This window comes from Ictidomys tridecemlineatus, chromosome 12 (genome assembly GCF_052094955.1).
Source record: "Ictidomys tridecemlineatus isolate mIctTri1 chromosome 12, mIctTri1.hap1, whole genome shotgun sequence".
In the NCBI taxonomy this organism is placed as follows: Eukaryota; Metazoa; Chordata; class Mammalia; order Rodentia; family Sciuridae; genus Ictidomys; species Ictidomys tridecemlineatus.
Window position 1 is genome coordinate 97,067,329 of NC_135488.1, and position 20,269 is coordinate 97,087,597.

The window sequence follows — 20,269 nt, forward strand, 5'->3', positions numbered from 1 at the left end:
ATTCTGTAGTTCTTCTCCATAGCCCGGGGCTTTCCTCCCAGTGCAGGCCTGGAACTCTGCTTTCTAGAAGAGGCACCCTGCCTGAGTGCTGGCTTCCTTCAGTGCTTCCAGGCTTGGCAGCTTTTCCTAGAGACTGGCAGGCTCATGGGCGCTTAACAAGGCATCTCACCACAGCCCAGCCTGGCTCAGCGATTGTGCCCCTCCTCCTTCCCTCTCCTGGCTGTTTCTGAGGTTGGCACTGGCTGGTCTTGTGAAGCTGATAATTAGATCTCCAGACAGTTTGTGAACCCCTGCAGTGTTCATCTCACTCCACAGCCAGGTATGTGGGCATTGATTACGTAACCAATGGCATGTACCTGCCATCTGGCATGGAGCGCTGGCTTAGTCCCCTCAGCTTTTACCTGATTTCTCAACTAGGTCAAGTTGCTCCTGTCTCCCAACAAACCTTGTCATCTTTGATTCTGAGTTCAGGAGACAGTTACAGACACCTGTGCTTTGCACTGACCTTTAGAACTGGCACGTCTTGAGAAGGAGAGTTGTGCCTACCTTATCCAAGAAAGGGTGGGGGGGAGGTAGAGGTGGGTCTTCACAAGGACATTCAACACCAGGCCCTGGAGAATGCAGTTGATGAAGTAGTAGGAGGTGTACAATTAAGTGAAAATCATTCAAAGTACATATTCCGAGTCTGATGACCTGGGTTCAAATCTTTTATCATGATCAATGACCCTGGGCAAGTTTCCTTGTTTCAAAACTGGGAATGATAATAATACCAACCTGATAGTGTTTGTAAAGAATAAGTAGTTCCTTCAAAGCTTTTAGAACAATGCCTGGTACATCTTAAGTTGTCCATTAATGGAGCTGTGGATTATGATGTTGACACATTTCTTCTTCACCCACCGTATGTATGATCTGTATGATCTCCGTTAATTGCTCAGGCTTCCCTGAGAACAATGATTGTCAATCTTGCCTATCTGTTTACCTAGGCACCTGCTCAAAGACATGCAAACTAACCAGTCCTCACAGTGCCTCATAAGAGAAGGGCATTTGAATATAGCAGACAGTTTCACTACTGCTTGACGTCTGAGTTTTATTATCATTGATGTGATATTCTGTTATGTAGCAGCAACCCCCTCCACCCAGCTGTCCTGCAGAGTAGAGCAAGGCTGAGCTGCCAAATGCAGAAGGTGAGAGGAAGTGTCCTCATAATACTCACCGGAGGCCCCTAGGCTTTATTCAGAGACAATTTACCTTTATTTTACACAGAGTTCTAACAAACTTGATTTCCTTAGTTTTCCTGTATCTAGTACACACTAGAAAAGCTGAGCACACTTTTCACAGCAAGAATGACAATGTCCATCTGGCCACAAGGGAGGAAATGGAAAAACCATTAAAATAGGCACACGCAAGACTTCTGGCTTCCGATACATATGTAAGGAGTTTTGACATCTTCATTCCATCCTAACAATAAGTAAGAAGCTGAACAAACTGAGAAATCAACCACTCTTCTTAGATTCATCAGAAAAACAAAGTTATAGGATAAACTCTTGTTTCTCAAGTTGGAGGTAGACAGGTGGATACAGAGAATCTCAACATACTTGGCCATAAACAGCGAGCAGAAACCTCTTTATGAACGAGTACTGCAACAGGGAAACTTGAGCAGTAATTGATGAATTGCTGGAACCTTAATGTGGACAAGCCTCAGAGATACAAACTCTAGGGGACCCAGGCATGGGGAGTCCTCAAACTTGGAAGAAGAGAAGTTCCAGCCACCCTGACTCACTGTAGATAGGAAAAAACTACCTGAGACACTTGTGGCACTCACAGTTCAGGTACACAGACTCACCAAAAGACAGAGACCTAGAGTTAGGACAACAGGATCCTTCACACTTACCAGTATATTACTAAAGGTCTGTTCACAGCAGATCCTTTTATCTATCACAGATGACTTATTTTCAAACAACCCACAAAAAAATTCCAAGCATACTCAAAGGCAAACCCAACTTGAAGAGATGAAACAGCAGAACCAGGCTCCACAGGGTGGAGATGTTGAAGTTATCAAACAGGAAATTTTTAAAGGCTGATTAATATGCTAAAGATTTTAATGGGAAAAAATAGGCGGCATGCAAGAACAGATGGATGAAGTGAGCAGAGAGATGGAAATTCTAAAAGAGAAGTTATTTTAAGACGCTAGAGATAAAAACACTATGGTAAAATGAAGAAAGCCTTTGGTGGGCTCATTAGTAAATTGGACATATCTGAGGAAAGAATTTCTGAGCTGACGATGTGGCAATGCAAACTTCTAACCCAAAAGGCGGGAGAAAAAAGAGTGTAAAAAATATTAAACTCAAGAACTGCGGACAACTACAAAAGCAAAATCTATATGTAGTGGGAATACTGGAAGGAGAAGAAAGAGAGAAGGGCCCAGAAGCAATATCTGAAGCAATAGATGAATGAGAATTTCCTAAAATTAATCAGACTAAAATACTGGAAGCCAGGAAGTTCAGAGAACAGCAAGCCAGATAAATGTCAAAACAAACCCCAAAGCCATTTGGAGCAAAACAACAACTAATCTAGGCATATTATATTCGAACTTCATAAAATGAAAAATAAAGAAAAAAACTCTTCAAAGAATCTAGAGGAAAACACTCTCACTTATACAGGAGCAAAGGAAAGAATTATATCTGATTTCTCAGAAACCATACAAGCAAGAGGAGAATGGAGTAAAACATTTAAAGCACTGAGAAGGGAAATGCTCCCACCAAATTAGAAACTTGCCGCAGTCTGGCTGGGCACAAGATCATGAGCCACTCACACCTTGTAGATTCAAACAGCAACTCTTTATTCCGGAACGCACACTGGCCCTGTACAAACACGTTCTGGGGAAATCCAAATTCTGCCCACATTCATGTCCCAAATACTTTCTGAATTCCACGAGAACTCAACGGGAACTCAGGCATCAGGATATGCCCTATTCCCAGCAGGAATAATCTTAAACCTGGAACCGCCCTCTAAACCCAGATTGTCTTAAACCGGGAGCACCCTAAACTTGTCTTAAAACGGGAACGCCCTAAACCCAAGGAGCGAGAGATACTTCCTAAAACCTGCAGGATACACCCTAAACCTGGATCCACCCTGGTCCTAGAGCAGGGTCACCTTTCTCAAACACATATGCAATGTCACAGCGAATGTCCAAGGCAAGTCCATTTAACATGGGGTACGCTGGCAAGGAAATTTCAATGTGTCATTTCTACTTGGCAATGGCCCTCAGCAGAAACTGTTTTTCAAAGGTGAAGGAGAAATAAAAGCTTCCTCAGATAAACAAAATTGAGGGAAATCATTGTCACTAGACCTGCCTTTCAAGAAACACGAGAAGAGATTCTGTAGAGAACCAGTCCATGGGCTTGATCCCCAGCAGTATAGGATGGGGTGGGGGGCAGTTTTCAGAGAGAAGAAAAATGACAAAAGTCATAAACTTAAATCTACACGAAGAAATGAAAAGCACTGGAGAATGAATACGTGAAGGTGAGATGAAAACCTTTTCAATTCTTCATTAATCTAACAGATAACAGATGGTTCAAAACAAGAATTGCAACATGTATTTGACTAATAGTGCATTTATGTATGGATATACATGATGAAAGCAATAGTAAAAAGAGAAAGAGGGAGAATATCTTGTTATAAGGTCTTCATACTATCCATGAAATGGTATATTGTTATTTGAGAGTAAACTGGGATTTGTTATAAATGTATTTTACAAACTCAAAAAAGTAAGAGAAATACAATGGATATGCTAAGAAAGTAGAGAAAATGGAATATATACAATGCTATGTTGAAACCACATCAGAGAATTTGTGAAAGACAAAAGTAGGAACAAAGAATATGGGAAGCAAATAGAAAATAGTAAAAATATGGAAGATACCACTCTAGCTGTATCAATAATCACCTTCAATGTTAATGGTCTAAATGTAACAATGAAAAGACAGATATTTTCAGAGTGGATAAAAAAATAAAACCCAAATATATGTTGTCTACATGCAACCCAAGTTATAAAGACGGATCTAGGTCAAAAGTAAATGGATGAAAAATGATATACCATGCTAACACGAATGAGAGGAAAGTGGGAGTAACTGTAAATTTTGGACAAAGAAGACTTTAAGGAAAGGTTTCAGGAAAAAATAGGGGAATTAAATGACAGAGTGAAAGGGAATTTTCCTGATTGCTAAAGCTGTAGAACATTCTTTCATCTCTTTGTTGGCCATGAATAGTTCTTCTTTTGAGAAATGTCTACAGCATATTTACTTATAATTGTGAAAATTCAGAAATGGCCGAGATGTCCTTCTGCAGGTGAATGGATAAAGAAGCTGTGGCCCATTTAGATAATGGAATATCGTTCAGCACCAAGCCATGAAAAGACTCGGAGGAATCTTACAATGCATATTGCTAACTGACAGGAGCCAATCTGAAAAAGTTACATGTTGTATGATATCAACTACGGGAAACTATGAAAAGACCAAACTATGAGGGCAGCAGAAAGATTAGTGGTTGCTGGAGCAGAGGCAGGAGGGACGAACAGACAGAGCACAGAGGATTTTAGGGCAGCGTGAGGCCCTTCTGTATGATACTGTATTAGTGGATACACATCATCATACATCTGTCAAAGTCCACACATTGTCCAGGTAAACCATGGACTTTGAGTGATGATGACCTGTCCAGGTAGCTTCATCCGTTGTGATAAATGTACCACTCTGGTGCACATGCTGAGAGCAGAGGAGGTTGTGTGTGTAGCCAGGGCAGGGGAGAGGGAGAAAGGGTATTTGGGAATTGTTTGTACTTCCTGCTCAGTTTTACTCTGAACCTAGAATCGATCTAAAAACAACAACAACAACAACAAAAAAAAAACTAGTTTATTAAAAAAAAAAAAAAAGCACAAGCCTAGCAGTCTTAGTTCATAAACTGTAAATCTCAGAAGGGCAGAGGCAGGAGAGATCAGCCTTATCCAACCTCAGAAGACCTGGAGGGCAGTGAGCTGTTATTGAACATCACAATAATCTGTGTCATAAACATACCAATTAATTTATCAAGGAAAAGGATCTAAGTGCGATTGTGCTGGCTGGCACCTTAATGATCTGGAAAATGGACCCGGGTGGAACGTCTCCTCCCTCAGGAAGACCAGGCGAGCGAGGCTGATGCTTCACCACATGCAAGTTCCTCTCGCTTTCGTGGGCCTGAGAACTCCCCTGCATCACTCCTTCGCCCAGAAGAGGAAAAGAGGCGTGAGGGAACCCGTCTTCCTTCCTCCTTTCCTATCTAAATTCAGAGGGGAAGGGCGAAGGGGCCGTAGAGAGTTCCAGAATGGACAAAGCAAAGCTATGAATGTGGGGGGCTCTGCGTCTCAGGCCCCATGGGCAGGGGGTCGAGGCCAGGGAAGGTTCCTCCCTGCTGCCATGGTCTGCCCGTGTTTGCGTGTCCACACCTTTGGCCTCCATGGTCTTCTGAGAGCTGTGTTAGGAAAGATGGTGAATCATGACACACCCTTGGAGAAATGACAGCCTGGAATGGTGTCTCCTGTGACTCACAGGCAGAAGGGACTGTTCCCAGCCTGCTCCTTCGGGAAGTGACTACCTCAGAAAAGTGCCTGGAAATTTTTCTCACTTTAGTGTCTCAGCACAGCCCCACAATTCCAAAATGTCTTCTGAAGCCCGGAGTTGCAACTCCTGCCTTATTAGGGCAGATGGGCCTGATGAACACATCCTTGCCCGGCTCTGCAAGACCTCAGTTGTGGGAACAGTGATTCTGTTCTTTGTTAGTGTTCTGCCATTGGCATCCAGAGGCCCTGAGCAGATCCTTCCCATGGGTGATGAGTAGTTCCCCCTGGACCCTTCCTCCAGAACAGGCCCACATTGAGGAGTGAAGAGTGTTCAGCTTTCTGGGAAGAAGTAGCTAGTAGGTAGGGAGGAGGCCATTGGACACACTGGATGGACACATCTCTCAGATCAGCACTGGTCTTGGACATCCTTGGCAGAGTCCCTCAGAATGCCCAGCCTGAGAGACACCTAGCCAAGCCCCATAGATGTAGAGCCTGAAAGTGGAGCCTCTTAGGTCCTGAGAGGACCTATGAGAAAAACACCTTTTGATAAAACAGGATCTAGTTTTGATGGAGACCATTTCCCTGTGACTCCTAAGTGTTCATCCACGTGTTCTGTAACACACATCAGCAAAGCAAAGGATAAGAGAGCGGAGGCCTTGGCTCTGCATGCCTGCAGGTGGGATGGGGTGGGGGTTTCCCTCTTCCTGTGGGTGCTGGAATAGGCACCAGAGCTGGAGTTCAGTAGATATTAATCATCAGGATTCCTCAGATTCTGTGAAATCTCTATAAATGTCTATGTGGGAATGTCATCTGTCTAGGATGGAGGATGCTGTGGGGGAAGTGGAGACAACCTAAACTGCTGCATGAACCAGAAGAAAGACCACACAGTAAGTGAGTCTTCTCTGCCTGGAGCCTGGGGGTAACTCAGAGGAGTCACTGAGCTCTCTCCACACCCCTGGCTGCGGTGGCTGGAGGAGGGAGCTATGGCAAGATTTGGGGATGACCAGGTAATGAGAGTGGTGAAGGTGCTCATTAGCCCTGGGGTCCCTTGGCAAGACCTCCTTTCTTCTGCTTCCCAGGAGCTGCCTGCCCCTCTACCAGGGGCTGGGAACCAGCTCACCAGGAGGAAGGGCTGGATTAATCCTGGAAGGAAGAACTGTAGTTCCTTACATGTTCTCTCTTCCTGTAGGTCACTCTCTCCCCATCTTTATTCAAACCAGAAGAGTTCATGCCCCTGGATCCCACCCAGGAGCCCATCTTCCCTCCAGAGTTGCTGGTAGGTGATGCCGCAGGGAGCAGTCCAGCCTTGTCTCTGTGCTGTGAGATCCTGAGACTTGCTTTATTTTTATATCCACTAAGAACCTTGCACCTTCCCTGTCATTTAGGTGTCAGTTCAAATTTCCCTTCCTTTTTCCTTCCTTCTTTCCTTCTTTCCTTCTTTCCTTCTTTCCTTCTTTCCTTCTTTCCTTCCTTCCTTCCTTCCTTCCTTCCTTCCTTCCTTCCTTCCTTCCTTCCTTCCTTCCTTCTTTCCTTCCTTCCTTCCTTCCATACTGGGGATTGAACCCAGGGGTTCTCTATGTCACCAGTCCTTTTTATTTTGAGACAGGGTCTTGCTAAGTTTCTATGACTGGCCTCAAACTTGCTACCCTCTTGCCTCAGCCTCCAGAGTAGCTGGATTACAGGCATGAGCCACCACACTGGGCTCCCTTCCTTTTTCTGACACCCCTATGGGGCGACCCTCCACAGCTCCTCACACAAGTCACACTTACAGTTGCTAATGTGATGTCTAATGTTCCTTGCTAGATTATAAGCCCCATGAGGGCAGGAAGTGGGTCTCTCTAGCACACTGTGCATTAGTAGCAGGTGCTCTCTAGTGACTTGGGGACCTCCTGACTTTATCTAATGTGTAAGCCCACGAAGCCACCTATTCCTCTCTCTGTATCCAAACTATTTCTTTTAAAACAAACTAAGTTATATTCGAAGGACATGATTCATGGCTTGTAGTTCCGTCTTCAGGACACCTCTGTCGTGCCCATTTTCCCACTGATAGTTATGGAAGGGAAAAAGTCAGGCCACTCTGAGTTTTTCAGATATGCATTTCTTGGGATTGTGGAGTCTCTGCAGCCTCCCTCCTGGGTTTGACAGGCTGGAGAGGACAGATTTGCAGTAGGCCACCACATCACTTCTTTCAGATTGTGAAACCTGGGAAACACCATCAGTTTGATTGGGGGGCTTTCTTTCCCAGCCCAGTGTCACCAGCTGTGCACCAGATCTAGCTCTCCTCCCCTTTCCCTTCTCACACTCCCTCCTTCTCCACCTCTGTTCCTTCTCGCACCTTGCCCACGGCGCCCCCTGGAGACAGCGTGGGGGTACTGCAAGAAACCTGGGCTTTCTGTAAGGTCAGCAGGTCCCACAGCCTCCTTGATCTCTCTGGGTTGCTCCTTTGCTGGTAAAACAAGACTCACACGGCCTCCTTCATTGAAGTCAAGATGGGGAAGATGTGTTTACTAAGTGCCAGTGGAGTTCCTGCCTCAGTGTGTGCTAGTCCTCCCTCCTCCCCAATGTACATAGGTCTTTCTGGTGAACTAGGTATTAAGCAAGTCAACAGAGGAGTTGACCCCATTACAGACATAAAGCAATTTCTCGGGGGGATGGGAAGAGGAGGGAGACAGTTCAGTAAGCGTGCTACAATTCCCAGAGGCTGAAGGACACTCCCCAGAAGCAGCTGCGCTTTGAAGGGGAACGTGTGACCTGGATCCAGGCCTCCACCCTGCGGGAGCTGCTGGAACTCAAAGCTCAGCACCCTGACGCCAAGCTCGTGGTGGGGAACACGGAGATTGGTAAGGGCCAGGGCCTGGGTACTGCCGAAGGTCTGGTAGGGATTCTGGACCCTTCCTGCTTGCCCTCACCCTTCCCTGACCTCCCCACATTCTGTACCCACCTCTGTCCCACTGACTCCCCTGGGAAACCACTGAAGGGCCCTGGACACTCACTTGATTTCCCCTGCTGAGACCCTGGCTCTGAAGTCACACAGACCTGGTTTGAACCCTGGCTGGCTGTGTGTTCCCAGGAAAATTCCTTGGCCTCCCTCACCACCATTTCCCATTCCTTCTATGGGGTAACTCCTCAGAGGGCTGCTTTGAGTATCAAAAGAAATCCTTGCATGCTCATGGACTCTTCTCCCCGGACATCTACAGAGTGCCAGCTACAAGCCAGGGTCTCAGGGAAGGGCTTGGGACACAAGGATCAACTGGACATGGTTCCTTCCCTCAAGGCTCTTCTAGGTGAAGAAGGAGGGCTGAATGGAGGCAGAGTCTAGCCAGAGTTTTATAGACGCTGGGGAACGGGCGTCTAGAAAGACCACACTTTTGCCTCCCACTACCCTTTTTCTGGAGGATGATGTGATAAGGTAAAGGAGAAGGACACAAGTTAGGGTGTCTGACTCATAGCAAGGAACATGTCCAGTGTCCGAGGATCTCTGAGGACCCTTCTAATCTCCTTAAGTCTTACTACCCCTGGTCCCTAGGGCCATGACTATATGAGCAAAGAACCCTAGGGCCACCACTACAAGGGTGGTAAAGAGAGGGAGTGTCACTGTGTGTGTGCTGCCTGGGGCTGTGCCCCAACCTGGGATGTGGGATCCACAAGAGTTGGAAAGGCCAGGGAGGCTCAAGATGTGCAATTTCAGCCCCCATGCTCTTTCAGACAGAACAAGATGACAGAGAGGCCCAGGCCCTGTACTCTCCTTCTTTTCTAAGCCTGGTTTGGTTGGTGTCCACCTTGCTAGGTCCTGCACCTAGTGAGGCTCCCAGCTGAAGATCATGGCACAGTCAAGGTTTATCCTAGAGGACCTCTGATTGGGAGTGAGGTGGCATGCCATGCTTTCAAGTAGCCAAATGCAGAGGGGGTCTCTTGGCTCTAGTTCCTAAAGGAGTCTTCAGTATCTAGGTTCTATCTTCAGCCATAGAAGGGAGCCTGGCTTGGTTCAGTGCTTTTAGAGCAGAGAGCTGGCCCTGCCCTCTTAAGCACAGATACAGTACAGAGTCCCCAGCTGCACTTGTGTGACACATTGTGCCTGGTGAGACATACCTGTGATGTGATTGTGTGGCTCTGGCTTAGTAGGACTCATGGCAGTTGGTGTTCTCTTTGCTACACTGCCTTTGCCCATATAGTCATGGCCTAGGGTCCAGGGCTTGATTGAAGGTAGATAGAAGGATCCCAGGATGCCCTGACACTGGACATATTCCTTGCTATGAGTCAGACAAACCCTGGCTTCCAAGAGAAAGGAATTCACACACATTATATCAACTCAACACCCCAGGTAACCGCCCACAGCCAGTGCAGGGTGTCGGGGGAGTGGGCTTAGAGAAAGCCAGATCCAGATGGGCCCCAGGTCTCCATCTGCATTCTGTGTTCTGGGGGTGAGGACACCCACACAAGCCAGACTCGTTGCAGAAATGCACAGGCATGGGGCTAGGCCACCACTGGGTACTGGGTAGCGGGCTCCAGCATTTATCTCCAACCTTTCCCATCTATAGCCCCATGGGTGGGGTCAGGAGAGGTGCTGCGCCAACTGGGTCTCAGGAACCCATGTATGCATGTGTCCCAGAGGTCCTAACTTGCTTAGCTGAGATGACAGAAGCTGGACATGGTTATGGGCATGTAAAGCCCCATACCCTGAAGAACTCAGATTCTGAGGCCTGGAAGGAAGATTGCTCTCATTTTCCTTTTTCACTTTAATTTTGGACTTCTATCTTTTTATTGTTATATCCTAAACTAACAGTAGCTCAAGAACTGAAATGTGCCTGTTCTTAGCTGTGTGATGTGGGTAAAAGCCTTGATCTCTCTGTGTCTAAGTTTCTTCATCTGTGAGCAGAAACCCACAGTACTTATAGAGCTGCTGGGAGGATTAAGTTACTTAAAAAAGGAAAGTTCTTGGAAGAATTTCCAACATACCCAGATCCCTGTGTTTTTTAATGTTGTTATTACACACACAGCACAAACACATGCATACACACAGTACAGTAAATTTAAATTCATTTCATTTGAATATGGATAGTTTTTTTTTTATTTTTGCAAGGGAGAGAAAGACATAGTCTTCCCTAATCCCATGCCTTGCCCACTGTGTTTCCTAACTCAGCCCTGCACCGTCCCCAGCACGTGGCAATTGGGAATATGTCATAAAGCTATGCATAGTGGGAGGGGCGGCTGAGGTCTATAATGGCTTCTCTCTCCAGGCATTGAGATGAAGTTTAAGAACATGCTCTTTCCTCTTATTGTCTGCCCGGCCTGGATCCCTGAGCTGAATATGGTGACACATGGACCAGAGGGTAAGGGGTTCACCCTGAGCCCATGGTGGCACAGTGATGCTGGGGATGGTGGTGGGTACCAGGACAGCCTGCCCTTGGCCTTTGGCTGCCACCTGCTTTCCCTGGAACTCAGTTTGCACAGGGGAGAGGGGTGACTAGAGAAGGGGGCACCCCTCCTGGCCTTTCCTCCCCCAGGTTTCCATGGTCAGGTGCCAGCAAGCAGGAGTCTATGAGATTTCATTGATTTTCCTCAGTCCTGCCCACACATTAGAATCATTCATGGGGTTGGGGGAAGTGGAGAAGTAGGGGTGGTAGTGCTTGGGTACTTTTTTAAAAAAAAAAAACAACGTTAGGACTTTACCCCTGCCTATGCTGATGCTATTGGAGAACTGCTAGTTTAGAGGAAAGAGAATAGGTTACAGAGTCCAGAGGCCTGCGCATTTGGTAAGCAGCTGAACCTCTCTGAGCCCTACTCTCCTTGTCTAGTAAAGATGTAGGTCATGGTTCAGCTTTGCTTGAGTCTCTGAGGAGCTGCGTGGGATGTGTCCTTACGGTAGAGGGTGTGATTGTGATTCTGAGTGCGTGTGCCTAGGCATCTCCTTTGGAGCTGCGTGCCCCCTGAGCTCTGTGGAAAAGATCCTGGTAGATGCAGTTGCCAAGCTTCCTGCCCAGAAAACTGAGGTGTTCAAAGGATTCCTGGAGCAACTGCGCTGGTTTGCAGGGAAGCAGGTCAAGTCTGTGGCGGTGAGTCCTCGCTCAGAGGCAAGCAAGGCCCATGGGTGCGGGCCTCTCTGCCGAAGGGGGGCCCCAGCTACAGATTCCCCCTGCTCCAGCCCAGTGGGCCCAACTTTTAGTGGTTAGCATTTTCCAGGATGCAGACCCCGGTCCCCACACTCAGAGATTCTGATTCAGAAAATCTAGGATGCAGCCCAAGTCTCCTGGATGCTTCTGATGAAAGTGGCCTCTGGGCCACATCAAGAAATAGTCCTCACCTCTGAGGTTGCAGAGGTACAGCTTCTGGCCTCCTTCTTCTTGAACTTGGCTGGGGCTCTCAGTAGGTGAATGAGAACTGTATTAGAGAGAAGGCAAAAACTGGGCAGGGGGCTCCGTTTCAGAGTTTGGGGAGAACCAGATGGAGTCCCCCTGGGAGGAGGGTAGGGTGTACCTGGTGACTGTTCAATCAGGCTTCAGAGTGGCCCTCTGAAGCAGGCATCCTTTCCATTCCATGTTTAAATTTTATTTTTTTTTAAGAACATAACATCCCACTTCTGTTCCCCAAACGTGCCTGAGCACCTGCCACTTCTGATGGCAGATGAGGAGGTTCAAGCTCAGAAAGCTCCACTGTGCCCCCAAGTTCTGCTAAATCTGCTTCTAGGAAGGACTTTGTTTCCACTGTACACTTCCTCCTCTTTTCCAGTAATGAGAAGCCTCTATCTGATTTTTCTTCCTTTTTTTTTTTTTTTTTTTTTGCCAAGTTGCCAGGAAGTGCAGATCCACATATAGCAAACTGTTCACCCTTAAAGTCTTCCTCCTCTTTTTCCTTGATCTTTATCTTCTATTTCATTTTACTAGCTCCCTGTGGTCTCTGTGATAAACCACCTCAGTCAGTCCTTTCAGGAAAAGGTTGAGTGAGGTCAAACAATTTAAAAGGACTTGTCTCCATTTACCGACTCTTAAATTTCAGAGCTGGAACCCAACCCCAAGGGTTCTGATTTCAAGGCGAGCACGTTTTTCTGAGGGCCCATGTTATTGGGTTGCTCTCGTCTACCTGGGATGCAGGTCCTTAGTGCTCCCTGCAGACTGTGTCCCCTGCCTGCCCTCTGCTTTGGGGTCCTGGGGGTGGGCTGTCACTCACTCTCTTTGCTTGTCCTAGTCCATTGGAGGGAACATTATCACCGCCAGCCCCATCTCTGACCTTAATCCTGTGTTGATGGCCAGTGGCGCCAAACTGACCCTGGTATCCCGAGGTAAGCTACTTGGAGAAGAGGTTCAGAAAGAAGGACTTGGGGGAGGAAACTCACACCAGACAGGATATTTTATGGAGAAACAGAGCCTAAAGTTCAGTGCCCCAGCTGTCCTAAGGTTTGGATTCTTGGAAGCTGCAGGCAATGCATCTGAGAATGGAGGCTGGGAGAGCTGTGTCTTCTCTTTGTAGAGAACTCATAACTGGGTCAGCTTCCTGCCTACCTTTCCCCAGGGTGCACTGGGGCCAGAATGCACAGGCTTCCCACAGCTGATGGTTCCATTATGGGGAATCTGCAAGCCATTTGTTAAACATGGCCATTATTTAAAATTAAATTACATAAGCATAGAATGAAATAAATTATTTTCAAAACAAAGGTGGTAAATACTCAAAATCCATGAATTCCTATTAGACTTCATTTGACTATTATGCCATGCTCTTGAGGTTGTTTACGTCCACCGTATCTGTGCTGTGGAAGTGTTCTGCCGTGGTGCTCTCCTGAGCATCTCTGCCTTGTTGGAAGGTCCCTGAGACCACCTGAGACCACCCTGGGCCTGGTGATGTGCTAGGAGGATCCAGCACGGAGTCTTCCTCAGGTTTATGGCAATGGAAGGACACAAAGCCCAGTCAGCAAAGGGGAAAGGTGCATGGGTCAAAGTCCAGAGGACCCCAGGCACAAGCCTTGGGATGCCCCACAGGGGTCACCTAGGACATGCTTAATTCCCCCAGCAATGAGTTATGACAACACATGTGAAGCATCATCCACCAGAAAAACTTGCTGGAGACTCAGCGCCCAGGGTTTTCTGGAGGGCTGGTGACTGTTCACACAGGCATGTACCAGAAGTCAGACTCCTGGCAGAAGAGCAGATATAGACTGTATAGAATGTGTCAATGGCAGAGGCATAGTGAGCCATTCTTATAGCAGAATGATGCAAACCCTTCCAAAATCCATGCTCCCAGATGCCAGCCAAGGGCCATTCTTGTAAGTCTACCTCCTCACAAGGGACAGCAGCCCGGGCTGCTATGTTAACTCTTTGCTACACTTGTCCCAAACTCACATTCAGTGATGTAACATGGTCACTTGGCTATGGAGAGAGCATTTACACTACAGATTGGCAAATGCTATGAATCAGGGATTCCCCTGACACCCCCAGCACACCGCTGCTTTAGGACTTCAAGTGGAGGACTTGGCCTCATATGTTCTGACTGGGTGTCAGAGAGCAGGGAGAGAATGGATTTCACTGGCGGGCTGTCCTCTGCCCCCTGTGCAACCCCCAGCCTCTCCCTCACGTTGGCCCTCTTCTTCCTGTCTCTATCAGGCACCAGGAGAACTGTTCGGATGGACCACACCTTCTTCCCTGGCTACAGAAAGACCCTGCTAAGTCCGGAGGAGATATTGCTTTCCATTGAGATCCCCTACAGCAGGGAGGTGAGAGGCAGGGGTCCAGGCTCTGCCCAAATTACCCATGCTGCTGGGCTCAGACCTGGAGACAAGGGCCTGCCTCGGGACCAACTTTAGCATCCCTTGACCTTGACACTGATGTTTTTCTCTCTGAAATTTGTCTCTGATGAACCAACCCTATTCCTCTCTGGACAATGGGACATTGAAGGACAGGGGTACACAGGGCATGGGCATAAAGTCACTTAGCTAGACATACGATCCTGAGTGAGTCATCTTAGCTTTCTGAGCCCCAATGTTCCCACCTGTAAAGTAGGCACAAATGTTACCTATGTGCATGGTCTTGTGGGGGGCTGAAATATTTCATAAGATTGTTCCTGGCAGGTGTCTGGAAGCCATGGAGGTTACCAACACAGTCCTAAGAGTAAATTCAACAGTTGAGTGTTCCTGTCCCATGTCAAGGACACAGTTTACTCATAGTGAAGAGTGTAGGGCTTGCCTGTGGAGTGCAGAAGATGTCTAAGACCCTCTTGTGCTGACCTTGGCCTTGAGGAGGTGTTAATCCCCTGACCTTGCTCTGGGCTGGCACTGCTGGATTTCTTTTTTGTGAACAGCTTTTCTCATCCATTCGGGCAGATCTGGGCGCCTTTGCCTGCTTTGCTCTCAGGGCCTGGAGTGGCTTGAGCTGGGTGGTTCTCTCCTTTCTTAGGAGCCCCTGACTCAGGACACATCCCACAATAGGCCTTTTGGAAAAATGGTCTGGAGAGGTGGGGAAAGCAGTGGGCGAGGAGGGTGAAGGGTCTACGGCAGCTCCTGCTCCAGCAAGGGTGTGAGGGATGTTTGCCCTTGCTAACTTTGACCTCCTTCATGAGAATGTGAATCCAATTACAGCAATGATAGCCCTGAACTGGATTCTTAAGGATTTTCTAGCTTGTTTTTGCAGAACATTTTGAACAGTGACTCCCAAAATTTCGAATTTTACAGATCACTATTTTTTTTAAAAAATTATGAGTCAAGGAAAGGGGAGGAAACAGGCTTAGCACTACTCAGATTTTATTTTGCCAGGTATGGTCATTAATGGAAAATACCATTTTGTAAAAGAAAGGAGATTTTAATACCCAGAATTAGATTTCTCAACAAAGGATGCTGTTAACCTGATGCTGAGCACTTCTGCACTCGAGTGAAAATGTCCCTGAATGACCCTGAGAGTGAACATCTGGAACCTCTGCTCCAGAACCAAGTCCAAATGCTGGGTTCGGTGCCCAGGAATACGAGCTTAGTCTCAGGAGGGGCTTCACAGCTCCAGAGAATTGAAATCTGTGCCCCTTGGGGGCTTCAGCAGTGGGCTTCATTATGCTTTGGGTGGATCTTTCCTTAACCTCCCACTTGGTGTTAATCAGAATGTGCAATCAGTGGGGTACAACCTCAGCACCTGCACGGAAGAACTGAAGTCAGATGGTTCTTCCCTGAAAAATGACTTCCACTGTCCTCCTCTCCCCCAAGACAGACCCTGGCTCAGACCCAGGGGAAGAGCAGGTTCAGAACACAGAGGGAGCATTGTTTCCTAGTGGGTCACTTTCTTGCAGAAAATGAGATTTCTCAGTTGACATTAGAATAGTCATGGGAGGGACAAGGAAGAGCGTACCCACAAGTGAGATGGCTTCAGATTACCTGTGCCATCTCCCTGTCCCTGCTTGAGAGGCAGCCAGGTGCTGACTGAGGCTTCATGAATCTTCAGAGAGGTTGGGTGGGCCCTGACCCTGGGCCCCAGGGTGGGTCTCGGGAGCCTACTTCTCCCAGCTAGGATTTGTGTCCCTGACTCTCAGCATTCCTGACCCTCAGCATTCATGACCAACGGGGAGAAGTCCTGACTCTTTCCAGCTTCTGGGAATGTGACCTGGAACTCCTCCTATAGTGTGGTCCTTACGTCTTGTCTTTGATCCCGAGACAAGGTCCCCACGGCTCTGCGGTGGCATTATCACCTCACTTCACCTCACCTCACAGTCCTGTTTTAGGCCGGCCACTGGCAGTCCTTGCGAAACAAGGTGGAGAACAGGCATCTACCTGTTCTTTTTTAGGGTGAGTTTTTCTCAGCATTCAAGCAGGCCTCCCGGCGAGAAGATGACATTGCCAAGGTGACCAGTGGCATGAGAGTCCTATTCAAGCCAGGGACCACAGAGGTGAAGGAGCTGGCCCTTTGCTATGGAGGAATGGCCGACAGAACTATCTCAGCCATCAAGACCACTGCAAAGCAGCTGTCCAAGTAAGAGCTAGTACCCGTGAAGCTACTGTAGCTGCCATTATTATGGCTACTGGAGTATTACTATTGCCACTACCACTTTTATTATTGCTGCTCCGGCTATTGCTACAGCCACTGTTGCTACTGATATTACTAGAGATACTAGTGTTACTACTAGCGCAGTCATGTTGATGACACAGTATGTTGATGTTTTGAGCAGTGATGCGCCACGCATATGACAGTGGTCCCACAAAATTACAATGGAGTTGAAAAATTCCTGGCACCTAGTATTTTTATTGTATCTTCCCACATTTAGATACGTGTAGACACACAAATACCAGCCATTGTGTTACAGTTGCCTATGGTATTCAGTACAGTAACATGCTGTACAGGTTTGTAGCCTAGGAGCAATAGGCTCTACCACATAACCTGGGCAGTAGGCTATACCATAGGGGTTTGTGTAAGTGCACAAAGAAACAGCCTAACACACTCTTTAGAATATTTCCCTGTTATTAATGACATGTGACTCTAGTTAGTATTACTGCTGCTGTACTACTATCATGTGGCTACCACTGTTGCTACTGTTAATTCTGTTATTACTGTTAGTGCTGCTATATTGCAGCTATCACTATTGTTCCTATTGCTACTGCTTCTGCTACCGTGGTCACTGATACTGCTTACTAGGACTAATGCTGCTGTTACTCTTACTACTGACATAACTATCATCACTGCTGCTACTAGCACTGCTGTTATTCTTACCAATATCTTGATTATAACTAGTATTCCTACTGTGGCTATTCCTGCTATTATTATTGTTACTACTATTGCTGCCTTTTCTACTACTGTTATGATTTTTGATACTCCTATAATGATTGTTGCTTATAGTATTTACACTAATAGTATTACCACTGCTGCTATTACTACTATTGCTATTGCTACCACCACCATTACAATTGCTGTGAGTACTGCTGCTATTCCTATTGCTACCAGTAGTAGTTTCACTGCTGCTCCTACTACTATTGCTACCTTCTAGCTTTGCTGCTATTGCTCCTATTATTACTGCTGCCACTGTGCTATTGTGACTAGTAGTGGAAATCACTATTGCTACCACTAATTGTACATAAATAGTAGGGTTTCTGCAGCTGTTTTCTGCTAAGAAGATTGCTTCTCGCATACTACTGTTACTACTTCTGCTATCATTACTGTTGCTACTATTACCACCACTGCTATTGCTCCTGCTGCCATTGCTGGTATTCCTACTAGTAGCATTGATGCTGCTACCATTACTGCTAACGTCACAGCCACTGTAAGTTTGGCTGCTGTTACTACTTCTATTATTAATCCTGCTACCACTATTCCCATGACTGTCATAGGCAGCAATTGAACCAAGTTCTTCATTGGCATTATCCTACATAACCTTTACAAAACCGACACATGATAAAGCTTAACTTGAAATTTGGCTTCTTGGTTCCAATATTGACCAGGAAAGTAACATAAGTCAAGTTCCACAGCCTCTCCATGCCTCAGTCTTCTCAGTGGTAACGTGGGTGTGAGACTTTTTCCCTACTGTAGTTTTTAATTAAGTTAAAAGTGATGATTCACATAAAGCACCTAGGACAAGGCCTAGCATGTTGTAAAAACTCAGAAGACATTACTATTATTGGGGCTGGGGATGTGGTTCAAGCGGTAGCACGCTCGCCTGGCATGCGTGAGGCCCGGGTTCGATCCTCAGCACCACATACCAACAAAGATGTTGTGTCCGCCAAAAACTAAAAAATAAATATTAAAATTCTCTCTCTCAAAAAAAAAATTTTTTAAAAAGAAGATATAACTATTATTATTTTGTGATTTTTAGAGTATATCTACTTTTAAAGGTGAGGAAACGGAGGCCCAGGAGGTGAAGTAACTGGTAAAGCGACTTGCCTCAACTCGCAGAGCTCTGAGTATCTGAGCCAGGTTTTGAACAGAGGTCTGCATGGCCAGGAGGCATTGGGTGCTGCGCTCCACATGGCATGACTGGGGCGGGGGTGAGACGCACTCCCCACATCTGTTCTCTGGCAGGTTCTGGAATGAGGAGCTAATGCAGGATGTGTGTGCAGGCCTGGCCGAGGAGCTGCACCTGGCCCCTGATGCCCCTGGCGGCATGGTGGAGTTCCGGCGCACCCTCAGCCTTAGCTTCTTCTTCAAGTTCTACCTGACAGTGCTTCAGAAGCTGGGCAAAGAGAACCCTGAGGTGGGTGAGGTGCAGATTCTCGGCAGCAGGCGTGTTTGGAGGCTGGTCAGGGGTTCAACCTGTTTCTTCACTCGGGATGTCTGAGAGCAGGAGCAGGAACCAGAGACGCAGGGTCCACAGACACGAGCCAACCAGCTGGCTGGGTCAGGGACACGGAGGGCTCTTGTCCTGCCAATGTTATGAGCTCACTGGGGGAACTGGAATAGCCACGCCTCTCTCTCCCTCCCAGCTGTGGAATCTGCAATAGGGGCTGGTGGACCAGATGGCCCTTCCAGAAGCAGAGCAGACACGACTGTGGCTGTGCATGTGGGAAGGGAGCAGAGAGGGAGAATGGAATGAGGACGGGGTCCTGGAACACAGGATGTGCCTTCAGGCTACTGGCAGGCTGAGGTGGAGCCCTCCTCCCAAGATTCGTTGATCACGAGCATTTGTTTGTTGCCTATTACATACCATGCTACACGTGGGACGAGGGGCAGCCTAGGGTGGGACAGAACAAGTCAGCAAAGGCCAGCTGGTGTGACAACTAAGAAGGGCGGGGTGTGGAGGGAGCACAGAAGAGAGAAGATGCTACAGAGAGGCGGACAGTTGGGCCAAATCCCTCTTGAAAACATTAGAAATACTTCCATTTTTTAAAAATTAAAGATATATTTTGGAAATCTTTAAAAATACAGATTATAAAGGAAAACTAAAATTACCCCCTATTCTTAGGTCCCAGAGAAAGTCACTGCTTAAGTTTTGATTTTTCCCTACACTTCTCTAACCTTTTCCCTACATGCTGTTTGCCCTGTCTGTCATGGTTTCCATCTGTCCTCCCATCGTCCCTAAACACATCTACCATCTTGCGATCTTTTGATCTGGAGATGTCATTTTCTAAACAGATTTATACCCACCTTACCTTAGTATTGTGAATATCCTCCATGTCATTAAGTACTTCCCACGGAATAGAGGGGGAAGGGAGACTTTTCTGGGAAGGGTGGGGAGGAAGAATTCCCGGCAGAGAGAGCAGCACGTGTAAAGCAGAAGGGGAAATCTGGAGTGTGGGAGGAATCAAGGAGCGCTGGGTGTGCTAGGTCAGGTGGCTGGAGATGGAGCCGAGGTGGTGGTTAAATTCTGAGTGCTCAGAGCCCACGTCTGGACGAGGGAGACCCCACCAGTACTCAGGGGGTAAAACCTGACCAGCCAAGGGGAACTCTCATCACCTCTATCACTTGGGGGCACCAAGAAAGGGATCAATGATGCAGCGCTGTCACGGCCACCTCTGTTGTCTCACCTCCACAGAACTGTGGCCTGCTGGACCCCACCTTCACCAGTGCCACTCTGCTCTTCCACAAAGACCCTCCAGCCAACGTCCAGCTCTTCCAAGTGAGTACCCATGTGTGTTCTGATATGAAGGCCAGCTCAGGCCACCCCTGACGGTCGATGGCTGGCCACTGACCAGTGCCCAGCTTGAATCATACATAGAAGTGAAAAGCTCCCCACTCTGGTGCCTACAGGTCCAGTGTAAGAAGCGGGAATCATACTGATGGAGCTGTTTCCCCT

General features: G+C 47.3%; 1 protein-coding gene across 1 annotated transcript in view; it reads left to right on the forward strand.

The window, feature by feature from the left end:
• The window catches only part of Xdh (xanthine dehydrogenase), a 60,777-nt gene that overhangs the window by 14,556 nt on the left and 25,952 nt on the right, over nucleotides 1-20,269 (forward strand). The window contains exons 7-16 of the mRNA XM_078029433.1: nucleotides 6,406-6,474; nucleotides 6,777-6,863; nucleotides 8,286-8,427; nucleotides 10,825-10,917; nucleotides 11,489-11,640; nucleotides 12,770-12,863; nucleotides 14,179-14,288; nucleotides 16,337-16,521; nucleotides 18,559-18,730; nucleotides 20,009-20,092. Of these exons, the coding sequence (XP_077885559.1) occupies nucleotides 6,406-6,474; nucleotides 6,777-6,863; nucleotides 8,286-8,427; nucleotides 10,825-10,917; nucleotides 11,489-11,640; nucleotides 12,770-12,863; nucleotides 14,179-14,288; nucleotides 16,337-16,521; nucleotides 18,559-18,730; nucleotides 20,009-20,092 (1,188 nt within the window). The remainder of the gene's footprint in view (nucleotides 1-6,405; nucleotides 6,475-6,776; nucleotides 6,864-8,285; nucleotides 8,428-10,824; nucleotides 10,918-11,488; nucleotides 11,641-12,769; nucleotides 12,864-14,178; nucleotides 14,289-16,336; nucleotides 16,522-18,558; nucleotides 18,731-20,008; nucleotides 20,093-20,269) is intronic.